Source organism: Aotus nancymaae, unplaced genomic scaffold, assembly GCF_030222135.1.
Source record: "Aotus nancymaae isolate 86718 unplaced genomic scaffold, 86718_ANA_hifiasm-v0.15.2.pri h1tg000062l, whole genome shotgun sequence".
NCBI classification, from domain to species: Eukaryota; Metazoa; Chordata; class Mammalia; order Primates; family Aotidae; genus Aotus; species Aotus nancymaae.
This window is the reverse complement of record NW_026988476.1, coordinates 24,429,788-24,450,562: the sequence shown is the minus strand read 5'-3', so window position 1 is coordinate 24,450,562 and position 20,775 is coordinate 24,429,788. Positions and strand designations below refer to the sequence as shown.

The 20,775-nt window shown below is 38.3% G+C and overlaps 1 protein-coding gene across 1 annotated transcript; it reads left to right on the top strand.

The window, feature by feature from the left end:
* Positions 1 to 594: 594 nt before the first annotated feature.
* Positions 595 to 15,359, top strand: CNIH1 (cornichon family member 1). Its single transcript, XM_012451020.2, has 5 exons — positions 595 to 769; positions 5,274 to 5,342; positions 9,452 to 9,564; positions 11,849 to 11,992; positions 14,443 to 15,359. Exons 1-5 carry the CDS (start codon positions 689 to 691, stop codon positions 14,468 to 14,470), a joined length of 435 nt encoding a protein of 144 aa, XP_012306443.1. The 5' UTR covers positions 595 to 688; the 3' UTR covers positions 14,471 to 15,359.
* The last annotated feature ends 5,416 nt before the right edge of the window (positions 15,360 to 20,775 follow it).

Sequence of the window (20,775 nt, the reverse complement as noted above, 5' to 3'; positions counted from 1 at the left end):
ATTGCATTAATACAGAACTGCTGCTGGTTTCACCTGAGACACAAAGCTTTATTTTTCTTTTCTTTTTTTCCATCTCTGTGCTTTTGCTTATTCTGAACCGTTTCCTTGGACTGCCAGTTCTACCTTCTTTTTGCCTGGAGAACTTCTGCTCATCATCTAAGGCCAACTTAGGAAACACTTACAGCAGGAATTCTGCCTAAATGCTTCACGGCGGGCCGGCTGTCCTTCTTCGACCTTTCAGAACATCCCACGAACATCCGTTTACGGGGTTATAATGCCGTAATTATTAATTTAGGTGTTCATTTCCGGCATTATACTAAGTTCTTTCAATGCAAGTACTATCTTGTTCATATTTGTATCTGAAGCAAGAAGCGCGGTGCCTGGAACAAATTAGGCACTCATTCAATAAATATTTGTTGAAAGAATAAACGCGAGAAGGAAGGAAAAATAAATCAATCAACTTGTGTGGACAATGTCAGTGCAACACAGGCTCCGGTCATCAGAGGGCGCCAGCGTGGCTGGGCTGGTGCGCAGGCGCGCTGGGAGGGCGGGCGCCGCGGCGGCGGCGGCGGCGGCGGAGGTGGCGGTCGTGGCTGCGGCCGGGGGAAGTGAATGGTTTTACCCAGAGGGCCCTGCGCCGCCTTTCTCAGCTGGCACCGGCGCCGCTCCTCGCTCCTACTCCCCGGCCATGGCGTTCACGTTCGCGGCCTTCTGCTACATGCTGGCGCTGCTGCTCACCGCCGCCCTCATCTTCTTCGCCATTTGGCACGTGAGTAGCCGGGGCTAGGGGAAGGAGGGCGAGGCGGCGGCGCAGCCTCTTTTCGCCCCAGGCCCGCGGTTGGGGCCGCCACGGCACCGGGGGTCTGCGCGCTGGGGATGCGGCCGGGGCGGTGCGGACAGCGCGGCGAGGGGTCTGCGCGCCCTCCGTCCGCGGTCTGGAAGCCGCGGGTACTGGAGGAGCCGTGGCGCGCGGCCCCCCGGTGGATGCGCCCGCGGTGTCTCGGCGCAGGCCGCGCGCACCGCTACTCCTCCCTGGCTGGGTGGGGCGGTCGCGGTCCAGGCGGGCCCTTGCGGTGCCGCGCTCGCACCGACCTCGGCCGGCCCGCGGCCCTGCATCCTCAGGGAGGATGCCACTGGGGAGGTGGTACGGGCGTAGTGTGAATGAAGTTTTCACAATTTTTATTAATACCGACTGCCTTTCTTTTAGGGTTTCCACAGGACTTTGCCCAAAATGTAACCTACTTAGGGTGAATTTTCAACTCTACTTTTCAGCATTTGTTGGGTGCGCTTGAAATAAAATCCCTTGTTTTTCTTTTTCCAGATTATTGTTTCCTGGTGAACTTTGATGCAAGTTGGATTGATTACTTTGTTGATTACATGTTAGCGTTTCCCCCTCAAATCATACTTTGACCGCTGGAGTTTCAACCCGCAGCCTTCCAAGCCACCCCTATAGTCAGGATTGCTTGATTTAGTAGAGGGAGTTTTCATTTGATTTTGAGATGCTCAGAAACCTTAAGCTTTTCTAGGGCAGTATTTATTTCTGTTACACATATCATCACTATTGCAGGATGGAAGCACAGTCTTACTGGTTCCTATAAGGAAAAAGTAGTAAGTTCCCTGTGACATAGTTCTACAGAGATTTTTAAGAATTTCTGTTGCTCGAGCACAAAATCGAAAGCATTGGGAGCCCTCTGGGAATCAACATTCATTAAAAATTTATCTCATACTTGCTTCTGTTTGCCCATATTCCAGTACCTTCTTGAATATTGCTTTTAATTTGAATGAGCATGTTCACTGTGATACAGATTTTAAGTCAGGTTTCATCATGTCCATAACAAAGATTTCTATGAAACATAAGGAGGGGCAGAATGATTAAATAGCAATAGCGTCTTGTGCAAAAAGGTCTCCAGAGTGGAAGGATATCACAAATCCATTTCTTTTTGCTAAGCAGTGTGATTGTAATTATTTTAGGACCTGACTGCTTATTGTAATCAGGAATACTTATGTAGGCTATTAACTGTGTCAGAAATAACTGCTAACTCAGAATACTTGTCCGTAGGAACCAGTAATTTGAAGAGCATCTTCAGCTCTGCTTTGGTGGAAGAACAATACGTAAAATAATTTGGGATACAGACTAGCTCAGCCTTAGTAAGCCTCTGATGAAAATGTGTGGTTCCGTTTCATCTGTAGACGTAGCTTTAAGTCACTCTCTGCTTCATGAGTGTTCCTTTTTTCTGGGATGAGGGATTCTTAGAGCTATGGGGTAGCCTTTTTCACATATTTAGGTTTTGAGCCAGGTTGTGTTTGGCTTAAGGAAAACCTGAACTGCACTTTCAAAAAATGGGCAATTTAATTTCAGCTTTGAAACGAATGCTTGTCTGGGCAAAGTAGATAATTTTAAGTCGTGTTATAGAAATTAAAAAAAATGTATACCATGAATTTGTGGAGAGCTTTTATGCTTAAGGATTTCTTCGTTCAGAGAATTAGAATCCTCTTGAAAATAATTCTAAATAGATAGTTTTAATTTTTCTATTACCCATAAAACCTTATGTTTATTTTCTTAGGTAGTATCCTAGTCCATTTGTGTTGCTATAAAGGAATATGGGAGGCTGAGTAATTTACAAAGAAAAGGAGTTTATTTGCTTCAGGATTCTGCTGGCATCTGGTGAAAGCCACAGGCTGCTTCCACTCATGGGCCAGGAGCAGTGTGTAGAGATCCCACAGTGAGAGGAAGCAAAGGAAAAAGAGGGGGAGATGCCAGGTGCTGTTTAACAACTAGTTATCTTGGGTACTAATAGCAGGAGAACTTACTTATTTCCTCCAAGATGACACCAAGCCATTCGTGAGGGATCTGCCCCCTTGACCCAAACACCTCCCATTAGATCCCGCCTCCAACATTGGGGATCAGATTTCAACCTGAGATTTGGAGGAGTTAAAAACCGAACTGTAGCAGGTAGTTGATGTACCTTTCAGAAGATTCATTTTACAGTTTTAAAATTACATTCCCAAAATCTTATTTACATTAATCATTGTATTAGAAAATGTTTTTTATGCTGATGATTATATTTGTCAATTTAGTCCTAATTCATATCATTGATGCTCTGTGGAGAATACAGTTGGGAACATAGATTGTTTGAAAAATTGAAAGTGCAGAAGTCATTCTTTAAAGATGTGCATCAAATTGGAAGGTAGCCTGAATTGTGTACTTGGCATCTTTAAGGACTTACCTGTTTTATTGTTGTTATACTTCTGTGGGAAATTTTGTGAGTGTTTTGCTCAGCCACATAGCTGCAAAAATATTCGAAAACCATTAGTTTAGGAATCTGCTCAGAAGAAGTTCTCAAACCCTAGCCTATAGCACTCAAACAGAAGCCCATTCAACAACATACTTAAAAGATCCCTTGTGACCGAGCACAGTGGCTCATGTCTGTAATCTCAGCACTTTGGGAGGCCAAGGCAGGTGGATCACCTGAGCTCAGGAGTTTGAGAACAGCCTGAGCAACATGGTAAAATCCTATCTCTGCAAGAAATACAAAAATTAACCAGGCATGGTGGCATACACCTGTAGTCCCAGCTTCTCCGGAGGCTGAGGCAGGAGAATCACTTGAGCCAAGGAGGCAGAGGTTGCAGTGAGCTGAGGTTGTGCCATTGCACTCCACCCTGGATGACAGAGTGAGACCCTGTCTCAAAAAAAAAAAAAAATCCCTTAAAGTTACCTGAAGAAAATGTCCAATTAAATGTCAATATTAAAGATGTGTTTTGTATTCTATTAAGTTAGATCTTGTTATAGACAAGTACTTACGATTATGATCCTTGTCTTGAACTTGATTACTAAAATGCGTTGGGGATATACTGTGGCTGATGTCAGGTAGCTGACTAATAATGTCCATAAGTAATCAGAAATTAGTATTTTCTAATTACATATTTATATTGTTAACATTTGTGTTAGGTGTCATTAGCCAAGGAAAATCCCTCCTGGTGAGTTCTGCACGTTTTTAATCCCTAGTGCTATTTTTCACCCCCCTCCTTCCATGTAATAAATACTTATTGAGCACTTAATGTGTGCCAGGGACTATTTTATATTTTAGGCCATGGGACATAATAGTAAATACAACAGTCTTGGTTCTTTCAGATATTACATTTTAATGTTTTATTATTTTCCTTCTATTGCTCTTTGGTTGGAGTTTTTATTAGGGCAGGTTGGTGAATTTTATAAAACTCTAGAAATTAAAAGAAAACTTAATCTTTTTATGAAATGAAGAATTTTAATAGGGAAATAAGCAGTCATGTTAAAAGATGGAAATGTGTAACTTTACTGATTACTGATAATATTGATCAACACCATTTCACAAATAAAGATACTATTCCTAACTCATTAGGGGAAGGGTAGCTTAGGTTGTGTGTCCCTGGGATGAGCAGTGTTAGCAACTATAATGACTCCCCTATCAACTTGCTCCCTTTGTCTTTCTTTGACACCTGAATTGATGCCACAAAGTGGTGCATAGTCCCTATTTTGACTCTTAACGTACATTCTAGTGACCCTTGAGGTTGAAGTCACATTCCCCCAGAGTGTGGACAAAAACATCCTTAGAAACCTATGTGTTTGGGCACAAATGGGAACAAATTGAAGAGTTTGAGTCCATCTCTAGTGTCCCACTGAGCACTGTGCCAAGGGAGGAGGAGCATGCACAAAGAAATAAAAATGGTCCTTCTCCCTGAGAGTGTAGAGGGCAGACAGACCTGTATTTAAATACCACACTCCAGTATGAGAAAAGCCATATCGATGGCATTATAGAGTCCTGTGCTATGTGGAGATGTAGACAAGGATGCAATTCTTTTGCCCAAAGGAGTTAGAAAAACCTACAGAAAGCAGTTGGCATAGGAAGGTTTTTTTTTGGGGTTTTTTTTTTTTTTTGAATAAAGAGGTATTTGGATAAATAGTTGAAATGATTTTTCTACTTGGAAGATTATATCAAGCAGAGATAAGTTAAAATAGCTTGAGCAGAGGCATTGAAGATGTTGGAAATTGAAGATATTTATTCCAGTGATACCAGATCATTTTAGTGATACTGACATAAGAGTGTTTTTACTTCTTTAAGTCGGATTCTGGCTCTTCTTTTTGTCATATATGAGTTTGCTGTACATCGGTACTTGTGATGTTGGTGTACTTTTGTTCTTGTTTTATTAACTTTAATAATTATTTGAAGATAGGGCAGGTTTGCTTCTGCTTTTTATTAAAGTGAGTGGTCCTAACTGTTTTAATTTTGTTTTAGATTATAGCATTTGATGAGCTGAAGACTGATTACAAGAATCCTATAGACCAGTGTAATACCCTGAATCCCGTAAGTTATAATATAGGATTTATCTTTAGATTTTAAAAGTATATTTGTTTTTAACTTGATGTAATTTGAAAATGGCCAATATTCTCGGTAGCATGATGTATTTATACTTTTTGAAGTGGGTAGAATTTTAAAAATCTTCTTTTTCCTGTCGTGCTTGACTATTCTGACTATTATTAATCTGCTGGTGATCTTGTCAGCTGTCATACTAACATTCTTCCAATCTGCTTTTTACATTGTCGGCCAAAGACAGTTGAAAAGGTCAAAAAGATTAAAAGAGTCAAAATTGCATTAAAGGTGTGTACTGCTTTTTAGTTTAATGTTTTAACGCTCTATTCATTTCATGGGGAGGGTTAGGCATTTGTATTTGTAACGTTTTGTTCAGTGTGCTCGTTCATACGCCTGTTGAGGTTTATGATTTCATGAAATGTCATATTTTATGCAAATATATGCTTGCTGGCCCAGTCAAGTAGGGAAAGCTGTTAAATGCGTATGCATTTTTTTATGTTATAGCCATAGGCACTTCTCTATGAAATTAGTTGGTGTAGTACTTGAAAGTTGGTTAACATAAAATGACCAGCAGATGGTGAGATTATTCTCAAGCTGTGACTTATTTTGAGGTAGTATGTGAGTGAAATCTTTAGTATGGACTTATCTGCCATATCTTTAGTTTTATCTTTGGTGTGTATATTCTGGAATACATGAGTCATTCTTTCAGCTGATGTTTATTCAGAGCCTGTTAGGTGGATAGTTCTGTTCTGGGTGCTCTGGGATCTTGCAGTAATGCCATTCTTTGGACTTAGGGTCCCATAATTTTGTAGATAACAATTTGTATACAAATGTCTATGTAGTTATTTCTAGTGTGTATCTGCTTTATATTTCTAAAACAGGCCTGAATTATACTAAGTTCTGAGCCATGATGAATTTAGTGGTAATGTGGCTCCATTGTGCTTAGGGGTTTTGAAAAAACATGTATGTATGTATTTTTAAGTTTTGAGGTGGAGGTCTCGCTATATTGCCTAGGCTCGTATCAAACTCCTGGGTCAAATGATCCTCCTGTGTCAACCTGCTGGGTGGCTGGAATTATAGGCGTACACCAGGGTACCCAGCTTGTTTTTTATATTTTTGACTGCATTTAGGAAGATTCTCCTTTAGCCCATGTATTTGATTTTGCCTGATTGGTCAGGAATTGAAATGTTGTTTATAAGAAAGCAGTGGGTATGTCTTCAAGAAATAAACTACAGTAATTCAGCTTTAAAAATTACTTAATGAAGGGGAGAGTTTGTGTAGATTTTAGTTGTCTAGCATACTAGTGTACTAGCACTAGTGTGCCAGAGGGATTTTATTTGGAAAAGCATCTACAAAATTAGTTTGCTACTTTATTATTGTTTCCCAGATAAACATGGATGGTGGAAGAGATTTCTAGTTGGAACTGTTACAGTAAGAGTTGATGTAGGTTCAATTAAAAGTATTAACTTATTAGTTGTTTCTTTGCTCTTATGAAACAAGACATGAGATGAATTTACCTTCTGTTGGAAAGTAGTGTTAATTGTAAAACATCTTAACCTAAGTAGTTGAAGTTGTTACCAAAAAATGAAGAAACTGAAATTTCCCCTTTTGATAGCTGTTTATTAATAGTATTCTATGCTGTTTGTCTTTTCATCACTTTTCAAATAACCAAATGATAATGAAGGTAAAAATATCTGAAATCAGATGAGGATTTACCTGTGTGCTAGGCTCTGTGCTAAACATTTTGCCTAAATTTTTTCATTTAATTCTCATGAGAATCCTGAGGTAGGTATATTGTTTTCTTATGAATAGGAGAGTAAACTGAAGCTTTGCCTGGTTAAAGCACTTTGCTGAAGGTCATACAGCTAAGATAGAGTCAGAATTTGAACTCAAGACAGCCTAATTTTTGAAGCTCGAACTCTTATATTTCCCTAATGTATTGTAAATTTAAGAAGGACTGGTTTCATTTTAACATGTAATGTGTGATTTCTGGCTTTCCTTAATGGAAGGATATTCTCACTGAGAAAAGACGTGTGCTTGGGACATCCTAATGCTGCAGTAGGTTGAAGGACGTTTTTATAGCAGCACAGGTTGCGTTTTGGATAGGGTGCCGATAATTGGCTGAATAGCAGTGCATCTGACAGTTTTCCCTATTTAAATTTGTTTTGACAGTTCTGCCAAAGTATGGGGGAAGACAAATACCGCTATTTTTTAAATTGTGATCTTTAACAAGAGAATATTATGTTTTGCATGTTTAAATACTATCATTTCAGCCATATTTGCATGAGGTATTTTTTCTGGATACTAGTTTCTATTTGAACCTTGGTTCCTAAGGGGAATAATGTTTGTGTCACTTATGGGGAAATTTCGTTATTAAAGAATGCTCGGAGAGGGTTGGTTTTTAAATAGAGATTCGTAGTAAATGTTTCTGGACTCCTTTTGAGGAGAAGGGAGGGAATGACAGTTGTTTCATATTAGAACTGGTAGAGTTGTAGATTATCTTTATTAACACTTTTGTTAAAGTATATTAAGAGCAGGGTGGGGTGGTCATGCTTTCAAAATTATTCTTTCCATATTTCAGTCTGTAAGTGTAGGATGAAACCTTGTTTGTTAGGTATCAATTGGCTTTATAGGGCTGAAATAGGCTTGTTATATTTTAAAGACACTTCTGTAATTTAAGTTACTGTTATAAAAGCAACTCTAGTGGAACTCTTAAAATGTATATTTTTCTTGGTTGGTTCTGTTTATAGTCATTGAGTTTCAGAGTCCTATGACCATTTTCTTGTTTAGAGAACTTTGATCTTAAATAGATGCCAGCTTAAATGTTAGTTACAAGTTTGTATACATATGCACGGTTTATCTTTTGTTATTATATTGCTTAAGTTGTAGAAAATATTTGGTTAGTAGTGTAGATCAATTGTTTACCTAGATTTCATTTAAAATACTATTCATTAAAAAGTCCCCTCTACAGCTTTAAATTGCAAAGAGTAGTTTGGGAGCATGAGAAAACAGGCTTTAGTATGTAGTATGATTATATTTTATTTACAGCCATAGTTTCCCCTCAGGAGTGATCTGATGATAATAAGTATTCATATGATTTCCATTTGGTATGAAGTAAACATTTGAGAAACTGACTTTGTAGCTGTGACTTAATAGGAAACTCCTTGGCTGAAACTTGCAATGAGAGGTTTTGGTATTTTTATTTAACAGAGTCATCAGGCTGAAATCTGTAGGATGAGAAAGATAATGTAAAATAAAGCATTAACTCCTGTTCATTTTATAAAAACCATGTTACATGAATTAATTTTTCTTCACTTAATATTGCCTACTACCTACTTATTTTGTTTTTGGGTTCTGAGCTTCTACTGGTCTTCTGTTATGTCTGTAGCATTTTGTTGGCAAGCAGGCGTAAAGAAACGGAAAGGCCATCTAAGAATGAGAACTTGGGAACCTGGAAAATCCTAATTTCATGGTTAAGAACTCAGTCTTTTCCCTCCTACATTGCAGAAAGCAAATCTTTGACATTTGTGCACATTAGTGTTCTTCCCCCCACTGTGCTGAGATTATTGGCTGATTGGCTTTCCATAAAAAATGACTTCTGTGGGAATGTGATGTGGTTTGCTAAATATTGTGTATGTAGCATTTCTGGTTTCTTAAAAACACTAATGTGTAAAATTCTAAAGGGGAGTTTTGTTTCTGTGAAATTTTTAATATGTTGCATGTGATCAGATATCTCATTTTTGTGCTTCTGTCATTGTTAAATGGTGGAAAGAAAAAGTATTCTAGTTGACTGGCAAATTGTTTAACAATCTGGTTAGTAACTTTGTGTAATTTGATCTATTACTCTTAAGAATTTGAGCTTTAAATTTTAAGTCATATATCTTACTGTGTTAGTGCAAGCTATATGCTCTGGTCAGTTTGCTTGTAATCCTACTTTTGGTAAAAAATTAAACATGGAAATAAAACTCAGTAGCATCTTTAATTTTGGAGTCCAAGAAAATAGTGATTTTTCATTATGGAAACTTGGTTGCCACCTGCTTTCCAGATTAGCAGTTGACTTAATGACAAGGCATTTTGATAACTGGCTTGTGTTTTCCTTCCAGCTTGTACTCCCAGAGTACCTCATCCATGCTTTCTTCTGTGTCATGTTTCTTTGTGCAGCAGAGTGGCTTACACTGGGTCTCAATATGCCCCTCTTGGCATATCATATTTGGAGGTAATATTTAGATATACTTTTAATATTTTTTTAAATTAAAACTTAAATATACTGTGGTTGATATGGTTATCTTACATGCTAGTCACCTACATAAAAATTGAAGATTTAACTGGGCACTGTGGCTCACGCCTGTAATCCCAGCACTTTGGGAGGCCGAGGCGGGCGGATCACGAGGTCAGAAGATCGAGATCATCCTGGCCAACATGGTGAAGCCCTGTCTCTACTAAAAATACAAAAATTAGGTGGGCGTGGTGGTGCATGCCTGTAATCTCAGTTCCTCGAGAGGCTGAGGCAGGAGAATCACTTGAACTAGGGAGTTGGAGGTTGCAGTGAGCCAAGATCGCGCCACTGCACTCCAGCCTGGTGACAGAGTGAGACTCTGTCTCAAAAAAAAAAGAAAAAAAAATTGAAGATTAGTTGACATTTATTTTTTAAATAATTGAGTAGATGAACAAAAACTGTTTTAATATCTCTTACATAACTTCATTTATTTGTTTTTTGAGACGGAGTTTCGCTCTGTTGCCCAAGCTGGAGTAGTGGCGTGTTCTTGGCTCACTGCAACCTCGCCTCCTGGGTTCAAGTGATTCTCCTGCCTCGGGGCACTGAGTGGCTGGGATTATAGGCGTGCGCCACCCCACCTGGCTAATTCTTGTATTTTTCGTAGAGACGGGGTTTCACTGTGTTGGTCAGCCTGGTCTCAAACTCCTGACCTCATGATCCGCCTGCCTTGGCCTCCCAAAATGCTGGAATTACAGGTGTGAGTCACTGCGCCCAGCCACGCTTACTTTATTTTTAATGGATTTTTTTTAAAAAGTGAGGTATAACTTAAGGTGTTGCGCACAAGTCTGAAGTATATAGTTCAATGAATTTCTACACATATATACACACCTGTTAAACCACCGCCCAGATCAAGATACACAACAGTTGTAGCCTCTAGAGCATTCACTTGTGCCCCATCCCAGTGAGTTACCCTCCACACTTCCCAAGGCCACTGACCTCTATCAACTAGATTAGCTTTGCTTGTCCTTGAACTTCAGATAAGTCAAAATGTACAATGTGTGTCTAATTTCTTTGTGTTGATAACTAAATAAATTTGGTTATTTGTAAAAGATAATCACATTTTATAACTTCCATAGTTAAATCTGCCGTATATAGAGTTCGAAGTTTTTGTTTTAAATAGGGATGTCAAAACCTTATTGCCCTTGATTTTAGGAGATATATACTGAATAAATATTTAGGAGTAAAGTGGTATCATGTCTATAGTGGCCTCTGAAATGATTCAGAAAACAAGGTACTTGGCCGGGTGTGGTAGCTCATGTCTGTAATCCCAGCACTTTGGGAGGCCGAGGTGGGCGGATCACAAGGTCAGGAGTTCAAGACCAGCCTGGTCAAGATGGTGAAACCCCCGTCTCTACTAAAAATATAAGAATTAGCTGGGTGTGGTGGCGGGTGCCTGTAATCCTAGCTACTCTGGAGGCTGAGGCAGAGAATCGCTTGAATCCTGGAGGCAGAGGTTGCAGTGAGCTGAGATCGTGCCACTGCACTCCAGCCTGGGTGACAGAGTGAGACTCCATTTCAAAAAAAAAAAAGTACCGAAGGCCAGGTGCAATGGGTCATGCCTGTAATCCCAGCACTTTGAGAGGCTGAGGCAGGTGGATCACTTGAGCCCAGTAGTTGGAGAACAGACAGAGCAACATGGCGAAACCCCCCCTCTACCAAAAATACAGAAAACTTAGCCAGGCATGGTGGCATGTGCCTGTAGTCCCCACTACTTGGGAGGCCGAGGCAGAAGGATTGTTTGAGCCCAGGAGCCTGAGGTTGTGGTGAGCTGAGATTGTGCCACTGTATTCCAGCCTGGGTGACAGGGTAAGACCCTGTCTCAAAAAAAAAAAAAGTACTCAGAATGAGAAACAGAAGGTTAAAGCAAATGTAGTAAAAATGGACATTTGGAATATCTGGGTGAAAGGTTCTTACATCTTTTCTGTAAGTCTAAAATTATGTCAAGATAAGTAAAAACAAAACATCTATTTTTACAGTTCTGTTTTTCTTGGATTTCTCAAAAGGCAGAGACTAGATGAAACCTGTTTAGCCGTCTCATTCTGCTCATTTAAGGGCTCTACTTTTAAAATTAAGATGATAAAAGGAAAGCATTTTGCCCATAAGTAAAATAATGCTTCCTTGTATGGACCACCTCTAGTAACAGATGTTTCAGAAGAAGGACCCTCTGTCTCATCTGAATGTTTGCTGCCCTTTCTGAATGCCTAATAGACTGTGTTTATTCCAGGTATATGAGTAGACCAGTGATGAGTGGACCAGGACTCTATGATCCTACAACCATCATGAATGCAGATATTCTAGCATATTGTCAGAAGGAAGGATGGTGTAAATTAGCTTTTTATCTTCTAGCATTTTTTTACTACCTATACGGGTAAGTTTAAAAGGTAAAATGAAATACGATTTTACTTTGCTGTTTTAAAAGTTCGCAGGCATTATGGTTTGAACACCTTAAAATCCATTCGAAGAATAACTTAGTGTCTTAAGTGTGCATGGTGTACACCAGCAAATTCAAACACATTGAATGTGGCCCACACTGGTGCTTGTCAAGGCAGTAAGCCAGCTTGCCATCAGAGGCAGAAGGTTTGGTCAGGGATGCTGCTTCGTAAGTTTTCAGACACATTCAGTCGGTAGAGGATGGTCCTCATTGTGCATGGAAGAGTGATGGCATTGAAGGATAGGGATGTGTGAGTTTGTAGAATTTTCTGCTTGTCTTCAGTATCTCTCCAGAGATTGTGTTTCTTTTTGTCCTTATCATTCGTCATAAGTGGTGTGCTCTGCCCTTTATTTTCTGATTTGCTTGATGTGAGTTGGATGAATGAAAGTAGTAGTTCTACCTTACAGGGTGGTGCATTTTCTGAGTTTTTTCCTTTTTGTTCTTTTCTCTTTTGAGATAGAGTCTCACTCTGTCACCCAGGCCGGAGTGCAGGGGCACGATCTTAGCTCACTGAAACCTCTGCCCCCTAGGTTCAAGTGATTCTCCTGCCTCAGCCTCCAGAGTAGCTGGGACTACAGGCATGTACCACCACACCTGGCTAATTTTTGTATTTTTAGTAGAGATGGGGTTTCACCATGTTGGCCAGGCTGATCTTGAACTCCCAACCTCAGGTGATCTGTCTGCCTTGGCCTCCAAAAGTACTGGGATTACAGGCATAAGCCACTGCGCCTGGCCTGATTTTTTTCCTTTTATACTCTCATGGACTCATCATTGTTTCTTTAGGTTAGGGTTTCTCAACTTCGGCACTGTTGACAATTCTGGGCTGTGTGGGAATTTCCGTGGGAAGCTGTCCTGTATATCATAGGTTGTTTAGCAGCATCCCTGGCCTTTACCCACTGATGCCATTAGCACCCTTCTGCCCTCCTCATGACAGCTAAAAATGTCTCTCGACATTGCCAGATGTCCTGAGAGGCAAAATTGCCCTGGTTGAGAATCACTGCCTATAGGTGTGTTGTAGGTGCGGTGAAATGACTGCTTATTGAAACTAGAAAAGGACACTGTTAAGTGTGGAATTACAGATTTCTTTAAGCTATATGAATATACTTTTACACATTATTTACATATTCTAGAAAATACCTTCTCATTTTTATTGATATATATTCAACTAGAGAGGGCTTTCTCCCTGAATTCAAAATATTTCAAAAAAATCTGTAAACTTTAAAAAAACAGCAGCTTCCATTCCCTCTCTTTTTCATGACTTAAAAACTTGCTAGGCTAGGCTTTTATTCATATTCATATTTCTCTTTATACATAAGTTCCCATCATAGAAAAGGATGAATGGTTAGACTGAAATTTAGGAAAAAGCTATTTTTATGCTTTTAGAGGCTATTACTGTGAAAATGAGTATCCTTTAGAGCATATGCAGATATTACTCATCTACGAAACAAAGAAATGCTCTGAAAAGTGAAATTCCATGTGTCTTTTTAATTTCCTGTTAATTTTCATTTTGTAAGTTTCCATAGTAAATGTCTGGAACAGGGCCGGCATATTAATAGGCATGTCAAATGTATTTGTTGAATGAAAGAAATTAATGATTGAATAAATTAAAAAGTTGGAGATGTGCAGTTGTGGGAGAATGTTCACCAGGATATGGTAGCACCAGGACATTTGTTCTGTTTTAAAGTTGTCTATCAAGTTTGTTCAACTCTTGCTTTGTATTTCTGTTTAGAGATTCATGCTTTTTGAACCATGCCCCTGTACCTTTCCCATATCATTCTATGTAGAATGGCCCTTGGCAGTTCATAAGCCTAAATCAAATGGTTACTGCCTTTTATTTTGCTGTTTCCTGCCCCCTTTCCTTTTTTAACAGCTTCCTAAAAGTTAAACTCTAAGCTCTATTGCTTAGAGCCTTTGTCTAATGGGAAAGATCCTTGATTGATCATTCCCTTCTATATAATGGGGTTACATGTGGTACCTGCCTTCTAGGATTGCATGGAGGATTAAGCAAAGTAATATGGATAAAAGACCTAACAGGGCCTGGTGTGAAGGGAGTCCTGCAGAGATGCTCACTCCTATTATTAGACGCGACTCCAGAGCAGTGTGATGTTTGGATAGCTTCTCTAAGCTCTGATCCCCCATTAAGCTTTCAGCTGTGCTGTTCTACTTGCTAAAATTGGAAAGGAAGTAGGGGACAACTACAGCACATGCACTGAGCCAAGTCCTTTGTTAGGCAAAAGTCCATAAATGCAAATGAAAATCACTGTGAACTTGTCATTAGTCTTCATTTTCTGTGATACTAGTTTGCTATAGAAAGCATATTTTCTCATGCTCTGCGTTTTTTTATAATTAGGAATATTAAAATTAACAGCTTTTTTTCTTCTTTTCAGCATGATCTATGTTTTGGTGAGCTCTTAGAACAACACACAGAAGAATTGGTCCAGTTAAGTGCATGCAAAAAGCCACCACATGAAGGGATTCTATCCAGCAAGATCCTGTTTCCAAGAGTAGCCTGTGGAATATGATCAGTTACTTTAAAAATGACTCCTTATTTTTTAAATGTTTCCACATTTTTTGCTTGTGGAAAGACTGTTTTCATATGTTATACTCGGATAAAGAATTTAAATGGAATTACATATAAATTAATATAAAATGATTACCTCTGGTATTGACAGGTTTGAACTTGCACTTCTTAAGGAACAGCCATAATCCTCTGAATGATGCATTAATTACTGACTGTCCTAGTACATTGGAAGTTTTTGTTTATAGGAACTTGTAGGGCTCATTTTGGTTTCATTGAAACAGTATCTAATTATAAATTAGTTGTAGATATCAGGTGCTTCTGATGAACTGAAAATGTATATCTGACTAGTGGGAAACTTCTTGGGTTTTCTCATCTGTCATGTAGATGATTATATATGGATACATTTACAAAAATAAAAAGCGGGATTTTTCCCTTCGACTTGATACTATCCCTGTATATTGCATGAATGAGAGATTTCCCATATTTCCATCAGAGTAATAAATATACTTGCTTTAATTCTTAAGCATAAGTAAACATGATATAAAATATATATGCTGAATTACTTGTGAAGAATGCATTTAAAGCTATTTTAAATGTGTTTTTATTTGTAAGACATTACTTATTAAGAAATTGGTTATTATGCTTACTGTTCTAATCTGGTGGTAAAGGTATTCTTAAGAATTTGCAGGTACTTTAGATTTTCAAAACTGAATGAGAGAGAAAATTGTATAACCATCCTGCTGTTCCTTTAGTGCAATACAATAAAACTGAAATTAAGACTCACTTTCAGTGCATTGTTTGAGATTACAAATAGTATTTCTTAAACTTGCTTAATTCATAATAAGCTGTCATTTTTTAAAAAGTGGAGACAATATTTAAATGCCGAGCCCATTAACCTCTTTTGTCATTTGACAAGATTCATAAATGTGGATGGCATAGCATCATCATTTCTCTTACCAATTAAGAAAAATTATGGTGGCACTTAAAATATTTTACTTTTATTGTTCCTTTTTGGAACAGTCGGTTTTAAGGTAAAATGGCTTGTAAATTTGAGTTTTTGCTGCTGCTTGTAAGGCAGGCAAATTATGACTTGCATGTTTTCATAAGCATAAATAAATCTTGTGCTTTATTTGGGATGAGGAAGTTAAGGCAGTTGAAAATAGTATAAGTGGTTCAGAAGTTTCTTGAGAAGAGGATCGAAAGAAAGAGAACCAGTATATGGAAATTTCACATAACGATCAAGGGAGTTTATGGATGTGTTTGTGGAAATCTTACTCTAATAACTTGTTGGATTAGATGCTGTTTTATTTTCTACTAGTGAAAAAAATGCCTTATTTCAGTGCTTTCCCATGGTTGGGAGAGAGAGAGAGTAGCTGTTAACTGTTCTTGTTAATGGGGGTGAGTATGTTGAGGAGGAGATGTAGAACCGGAAGAGTGAGGAGACTCAAACCGTTCCCTAACAAGGAAATCTTTAAAGACCTTGTATTTTACACTCTTGTGAACTCCTAGAGGGATCTGACTCCTCATCAGTTCATGCAAAAAATTATTTGTTGAGCAATTGCTGGGCTCTGAAGAGTCATACTTTGAGCACAAGCAATCATTCAGTTTCCAGTCAACCTAATTACGTCAGCATCCATTTATTTTTCTTTCTTGTTCACAAGGACTTTTGATCATGAGAGACCTGGCCAAGTCTTCTATAATCCTGATGGGTTTCCTGGGGCTGCTACTTGAGTATTCCTGTTAAAATATATTGATGAACCTGCCTCCTTAACAAACACTACTTTCCTTCATAAGTGTTAACAAACATTCTTTTAGTAATCTATTCCAGAATAGTCTCCAGGAGTAAGTTTACTGGTTGGCATTTGTGGAAACCACTTTCTCAAGTTTCCCAAATTAGATATGTAGTCCTCAGCTGATTCCTCAAAGATGATTGACAGTGAAGTTCACCCATCTCTGTGGTAGGCTATTAGGCACGTAAGTGATTAGAAGATTGAGTACCTGCTGTCCTAATATCTACCCACTTTTACCATGTCAGTGTTTTATGAATTAGATCGCTTACCAAGAGAAAGCAGAAACAAAATATTTGAATCTGACAATATCGGACTGTCTCTTTTTATTGCTCTAGATTTATTTTCCACATTAATCTCTTTGAGGTGGCCCTAGCTTATTATTCCTGCAGGTTCAGCTGAGGCATAGTTAGCCAGCTTGGGTTTATAATCCAGTTTGTGTTAAACATTCCCTGTGCATCAACAGTTGTTCATTTAGGTACTCCTTTTTTATTACAGTTACTTTTGGTATTATGTGCTTATCTTTAAAAGCTTTCCAAAAAATTAGCCGGGCATGGTGGCAGGTGCTTATAGTCCCAGCTATTTGGGAGGCTGAGGCAGGAGAATTGCTTGAACCCGGGAGGCAGAGGTTCCAGTGAACTGAGATCACACTACTGCACTCCAGTCTGGGCGATAGAGTGAGACCCTGTCTCAAAAAAAAAAAAAAAAGAAAAAGCTTTTTATCTCTCGGAAAGTTTTCCCCATTTGTGTCTAATTTATTGTATCTAGTGAAACACTGTGGTTACATCTATACTAACAACTTTTTGTTGCTATGGATACTATAGATTCTCCTGAATTAAAACCTCTAATATAATAAATGTAGTCTGTTCAGCATTTACTAATACTACTATATCATGGCAATATGGCCGTTTAATACTAAAGAGGTATATGGTAGAAACTATTTGAACACTCATCTAAATGTTATTAATGATACTTGGCAGTTTTCTCAATGCTTAATGATATTCCTCACTTCCCATTCCAGGGTAGGGGAGGGTTTGGTCCCAGGCTATGGACAAACTGCTAATTTGTTTGAAATGTGAATTATTTTTCATGGGAAAGGGAAGTGATAGGAAATGACCAAGACCTTCCACTTTTTACTTGTGTATGGATCGAGTATTAGTAGTAGTCTCCAAGCCTCATTGATCGTACCATGAATGGACAGACTTGCCAGTCAAGTTCATGTACCCAGATAATGGTTCTTCACATGGAAACAAAGTATACAGCAGTTTACAGCATATGTCTCCAAGCCAGTTCAGTGTTTTCACCTTGATGATCACTCCTGCTAACAGGTTTTATAAAGCTCTTCTCTGCTCCCCAAATCATTGTATTTTGAAAATATGTCAAATATTTACATAGAAAGGAAATAAAGTTGTGCTTTGAAACCAGCAAAGTACTTCCTTTGTGCAACACCTCTCTTTTCCTTCTGTGTTTATGAATAGAGAGTTCATGGAATATTATTGTCGTGGTGCAAATAATGACTTCTGTGTGTCACTTGTACCCTGTAGGGGTGAGTTTTCACTTTAGGTGTGGTTATATCCTAGCAGTGTATCAAGCCCACTCAAATAATGACCTATATTTAAAAGAATATGTCTAGTTTACTTACTTATGTCATTTAACATCCATAAGTGTGCATCTCCCAGTCAGTTGTATGATTGTAAATCAGAAATTTTGATGGCAAAAATATTCTAAAACATTCTGTAGGGCAAAGAAAAATATTGATACTTCGTCTTGCATTGCTTATAAAAGTACTCATGTTCATCATTTTTGGAAACTATTAATCATGCTAGCCTTAAAATCATCTTAAGCTTCTTTGCTCAAACCAGTCATTGATGCAGTATGACCAGCAGCTAGTAAGCCTGTGGTACCACCAGTATAGCTTAGAGGATGGTTTTGAATGAATGCCTAAGAATGATGTCAAAAGTAAAACAGTGGTTCTATTGCTAAATATGTCAACAAGCTTACTTTTAACAACTTACTTTGAACTTCAGAGTTCTAAAGCTAAATGTCTAAAAAAAGTAACTGCAGCTTGTTCTGCTGATTTTGAAAATAGTATTAACCATGTAAGATATTTGGGTTGGAGTGAAGGTCTTATCCTGCATTAATTTTGTTAATGCACATTGTAGAAGATGTAGAGAACATCGTGACATGCATAAGAACTGCATCTCCTAATTTTATTGTGTAGTGCTTTTTCTAAATATTTACATTTCTTTGGTTACCATGTTCATATATTCTGGAGAAGTAAAATTTCTTGAGTGATTACTAGGCAGACCCTAAAACTACTAAGAGAAACATAAAATGTAGTTAGCTCATGGTTTGTTAAAATCTAAGCTAACTTAATGGTGCTGTACCCGCTGTCCACAGAAGATGCCCTTAAGTATCCCTACCTTACTTCTTAGAGCTTATTTTGCTTTTGTATTTAATAAAAACTGTCTTAAATGTTTCCTTGTGTAGTTTATGCATAATGGTTGAGTCTGTGTGTTAATTCAATTTCAAATGCCACTAGTTTGTGTATGACCAGGACTCTAGATTCCCTCTTTGTCCCCTTCCCTCATTGTTTTGCGGATATCACACAGGTTAGGTAGACAAACTGCTTCTCCTTGGAATGCTGGAATGATACGTTTTTTAACTTAACTGGACAATTATATTTTAGTAGTGACATCTCATGTTTCTCTGTTATGGAATAATTGATGTTTTCCCTTAGTATTAAAGCAGTTTAGTCAAGCATTTAAAATATTTAAAAAGTTTTTTTTTGAGATGGTCTCACTGTCGTCCAGGCTGGAGTGCAGTGGTGTTATCATTGCTCACTGTACCCTTTGCCTCCTTAGGCTCAAGCGATCCTCCCACCTCAGCCTTCCAAGTAGCTGGGACCACAGACACACACCACCACACCCGGGTTAATTTTTGCATTTTTAGTAGAAACAGCATTTCGTTACATTGCCCAGGCTGGTCTCGAACTCCTTGAGGTCAAGCAGTTTGCCCGCCTCAGCCTCCCATAATGCTGGGATTACAGGCTTGAGCCACTGCACCTGGCCTACTCAAGCATTTTAAATATAGAGGCTTAAATAGCACTTGCTGTAAAAATTGAGAGATGCATATACTCTGAAAATTCAGTTGATTATTAAAGTATTTGATTAATCCATGCCAATATTTTCTCTCCATTTTCGTAAGTATTCAGGAATAAGCTATGTATTTATGTTGAGAGAAGGATAATATATGTGCTTCTCAACTTACAATGGAGTCATCTCCGGATAAACCCATTTTAAGTTGAAAATATAAGTCAAATGCATTTAATGCATCTAACCTACCAAGCATCATAGCTTAGCCAACCTTAGACATACTCATAACATTTACATGACCATAATCTAACATAAAGCCTATTTTGTAATAAAGTGTTGAATAGCTCAAGAAACATTGAATACTATATTGAAAGTGAAAAACAGAATGGTCGTATGAATACTTGAACTACAGTTGCTACCAAATACATACTTCTTCCATACCATTGTAAAGTTGAGAAATCCTAAGTTGAACCATTGTAGGTTGGGGGCTGTCTGTAAAAGATTTGCTAATGTAAATTTCAATGACTGTCTAAAGTTTAATAGAAATTGTGATTTTAAAATTGTATATGGTTGTAATACCAAAATCACAAAGAAGGCCAATCTATTATTTGTGTGTACTTTAAAAAAAAAAATGCCTTTCTTGCTATAACTTTTGGCATTTATTATATGAGAAAAGAAATCCCTAGGTTACTTCTGGGATATGTGATCCTCCTACCTTCCTTAATATTCTCATAAAATGTTAAGTTCTAGAAGCAGTGTATGTATAAAAGTACAGTCAGCCCTCTGTGGGTTCCAAATCCGCTGACTCAAACTGCAGATTAAAAATATTTGAAAAATAAAAAATAATACAAATTAAATCGATACAGTATAATAACTACACTTCATTTACATTGCATTAGGTATTATAAGTAGAGATGATTTAAAGTACACAAATACTACACCATTTTATATCAGAGACATGAGAATCCATGGATTTTGCTGTCGGGGGTGGGGTGGGGGCTCCTATAATTAATCCTGAGGATACCAAGGGATGACGGTATTAACATTGATCTTATTTTACAGTACATACTCGTGTTCTGAAGTTCCCAAACAGTGCTGGTAATTGTTTTGCAGTATTTTGTGTTGAAATTCAAGCAGTTCATCAGCAGCAAGAAGAGTACTGTGAGACAAAGTAAGACTTTTAGTCATTGTATGATTTTTTTTTTTTTTTTGAAACGAGTCTCTGTTGCCCAGGCTGGAGTGCAGTGGCGCAATCTCGGCTCACTGCGACCTCTGCCTTTGCCTCCTGGGTTGAGGCGATTTTCCTGCTTCAGCCTC

Bases quoted from the DNA above. Each gene is read 5' to 3' on its own strand.
- CNIH1 (XM_012451020.2), top strand. From the start codon at position 689: ATGGCGTTCACGTTCGCGGCCTTCTGCTACATGCTGGCGCTGCTGCTC. The intron at 770-5,273 runs GTGAGTAGCCGG...ATTTTGTTTTAG, and splicing joins TCTTCTTCGCCATTTGGCAC to ATTATAGCATTTGATGAGCT. The intron at 9,565-11,848 runs GTAATATTTAGA...TGTTTATTCCAG, and splicing joins TTGGCATATCATATTTGGAG to GTATATGAGTAGACCAGTGA.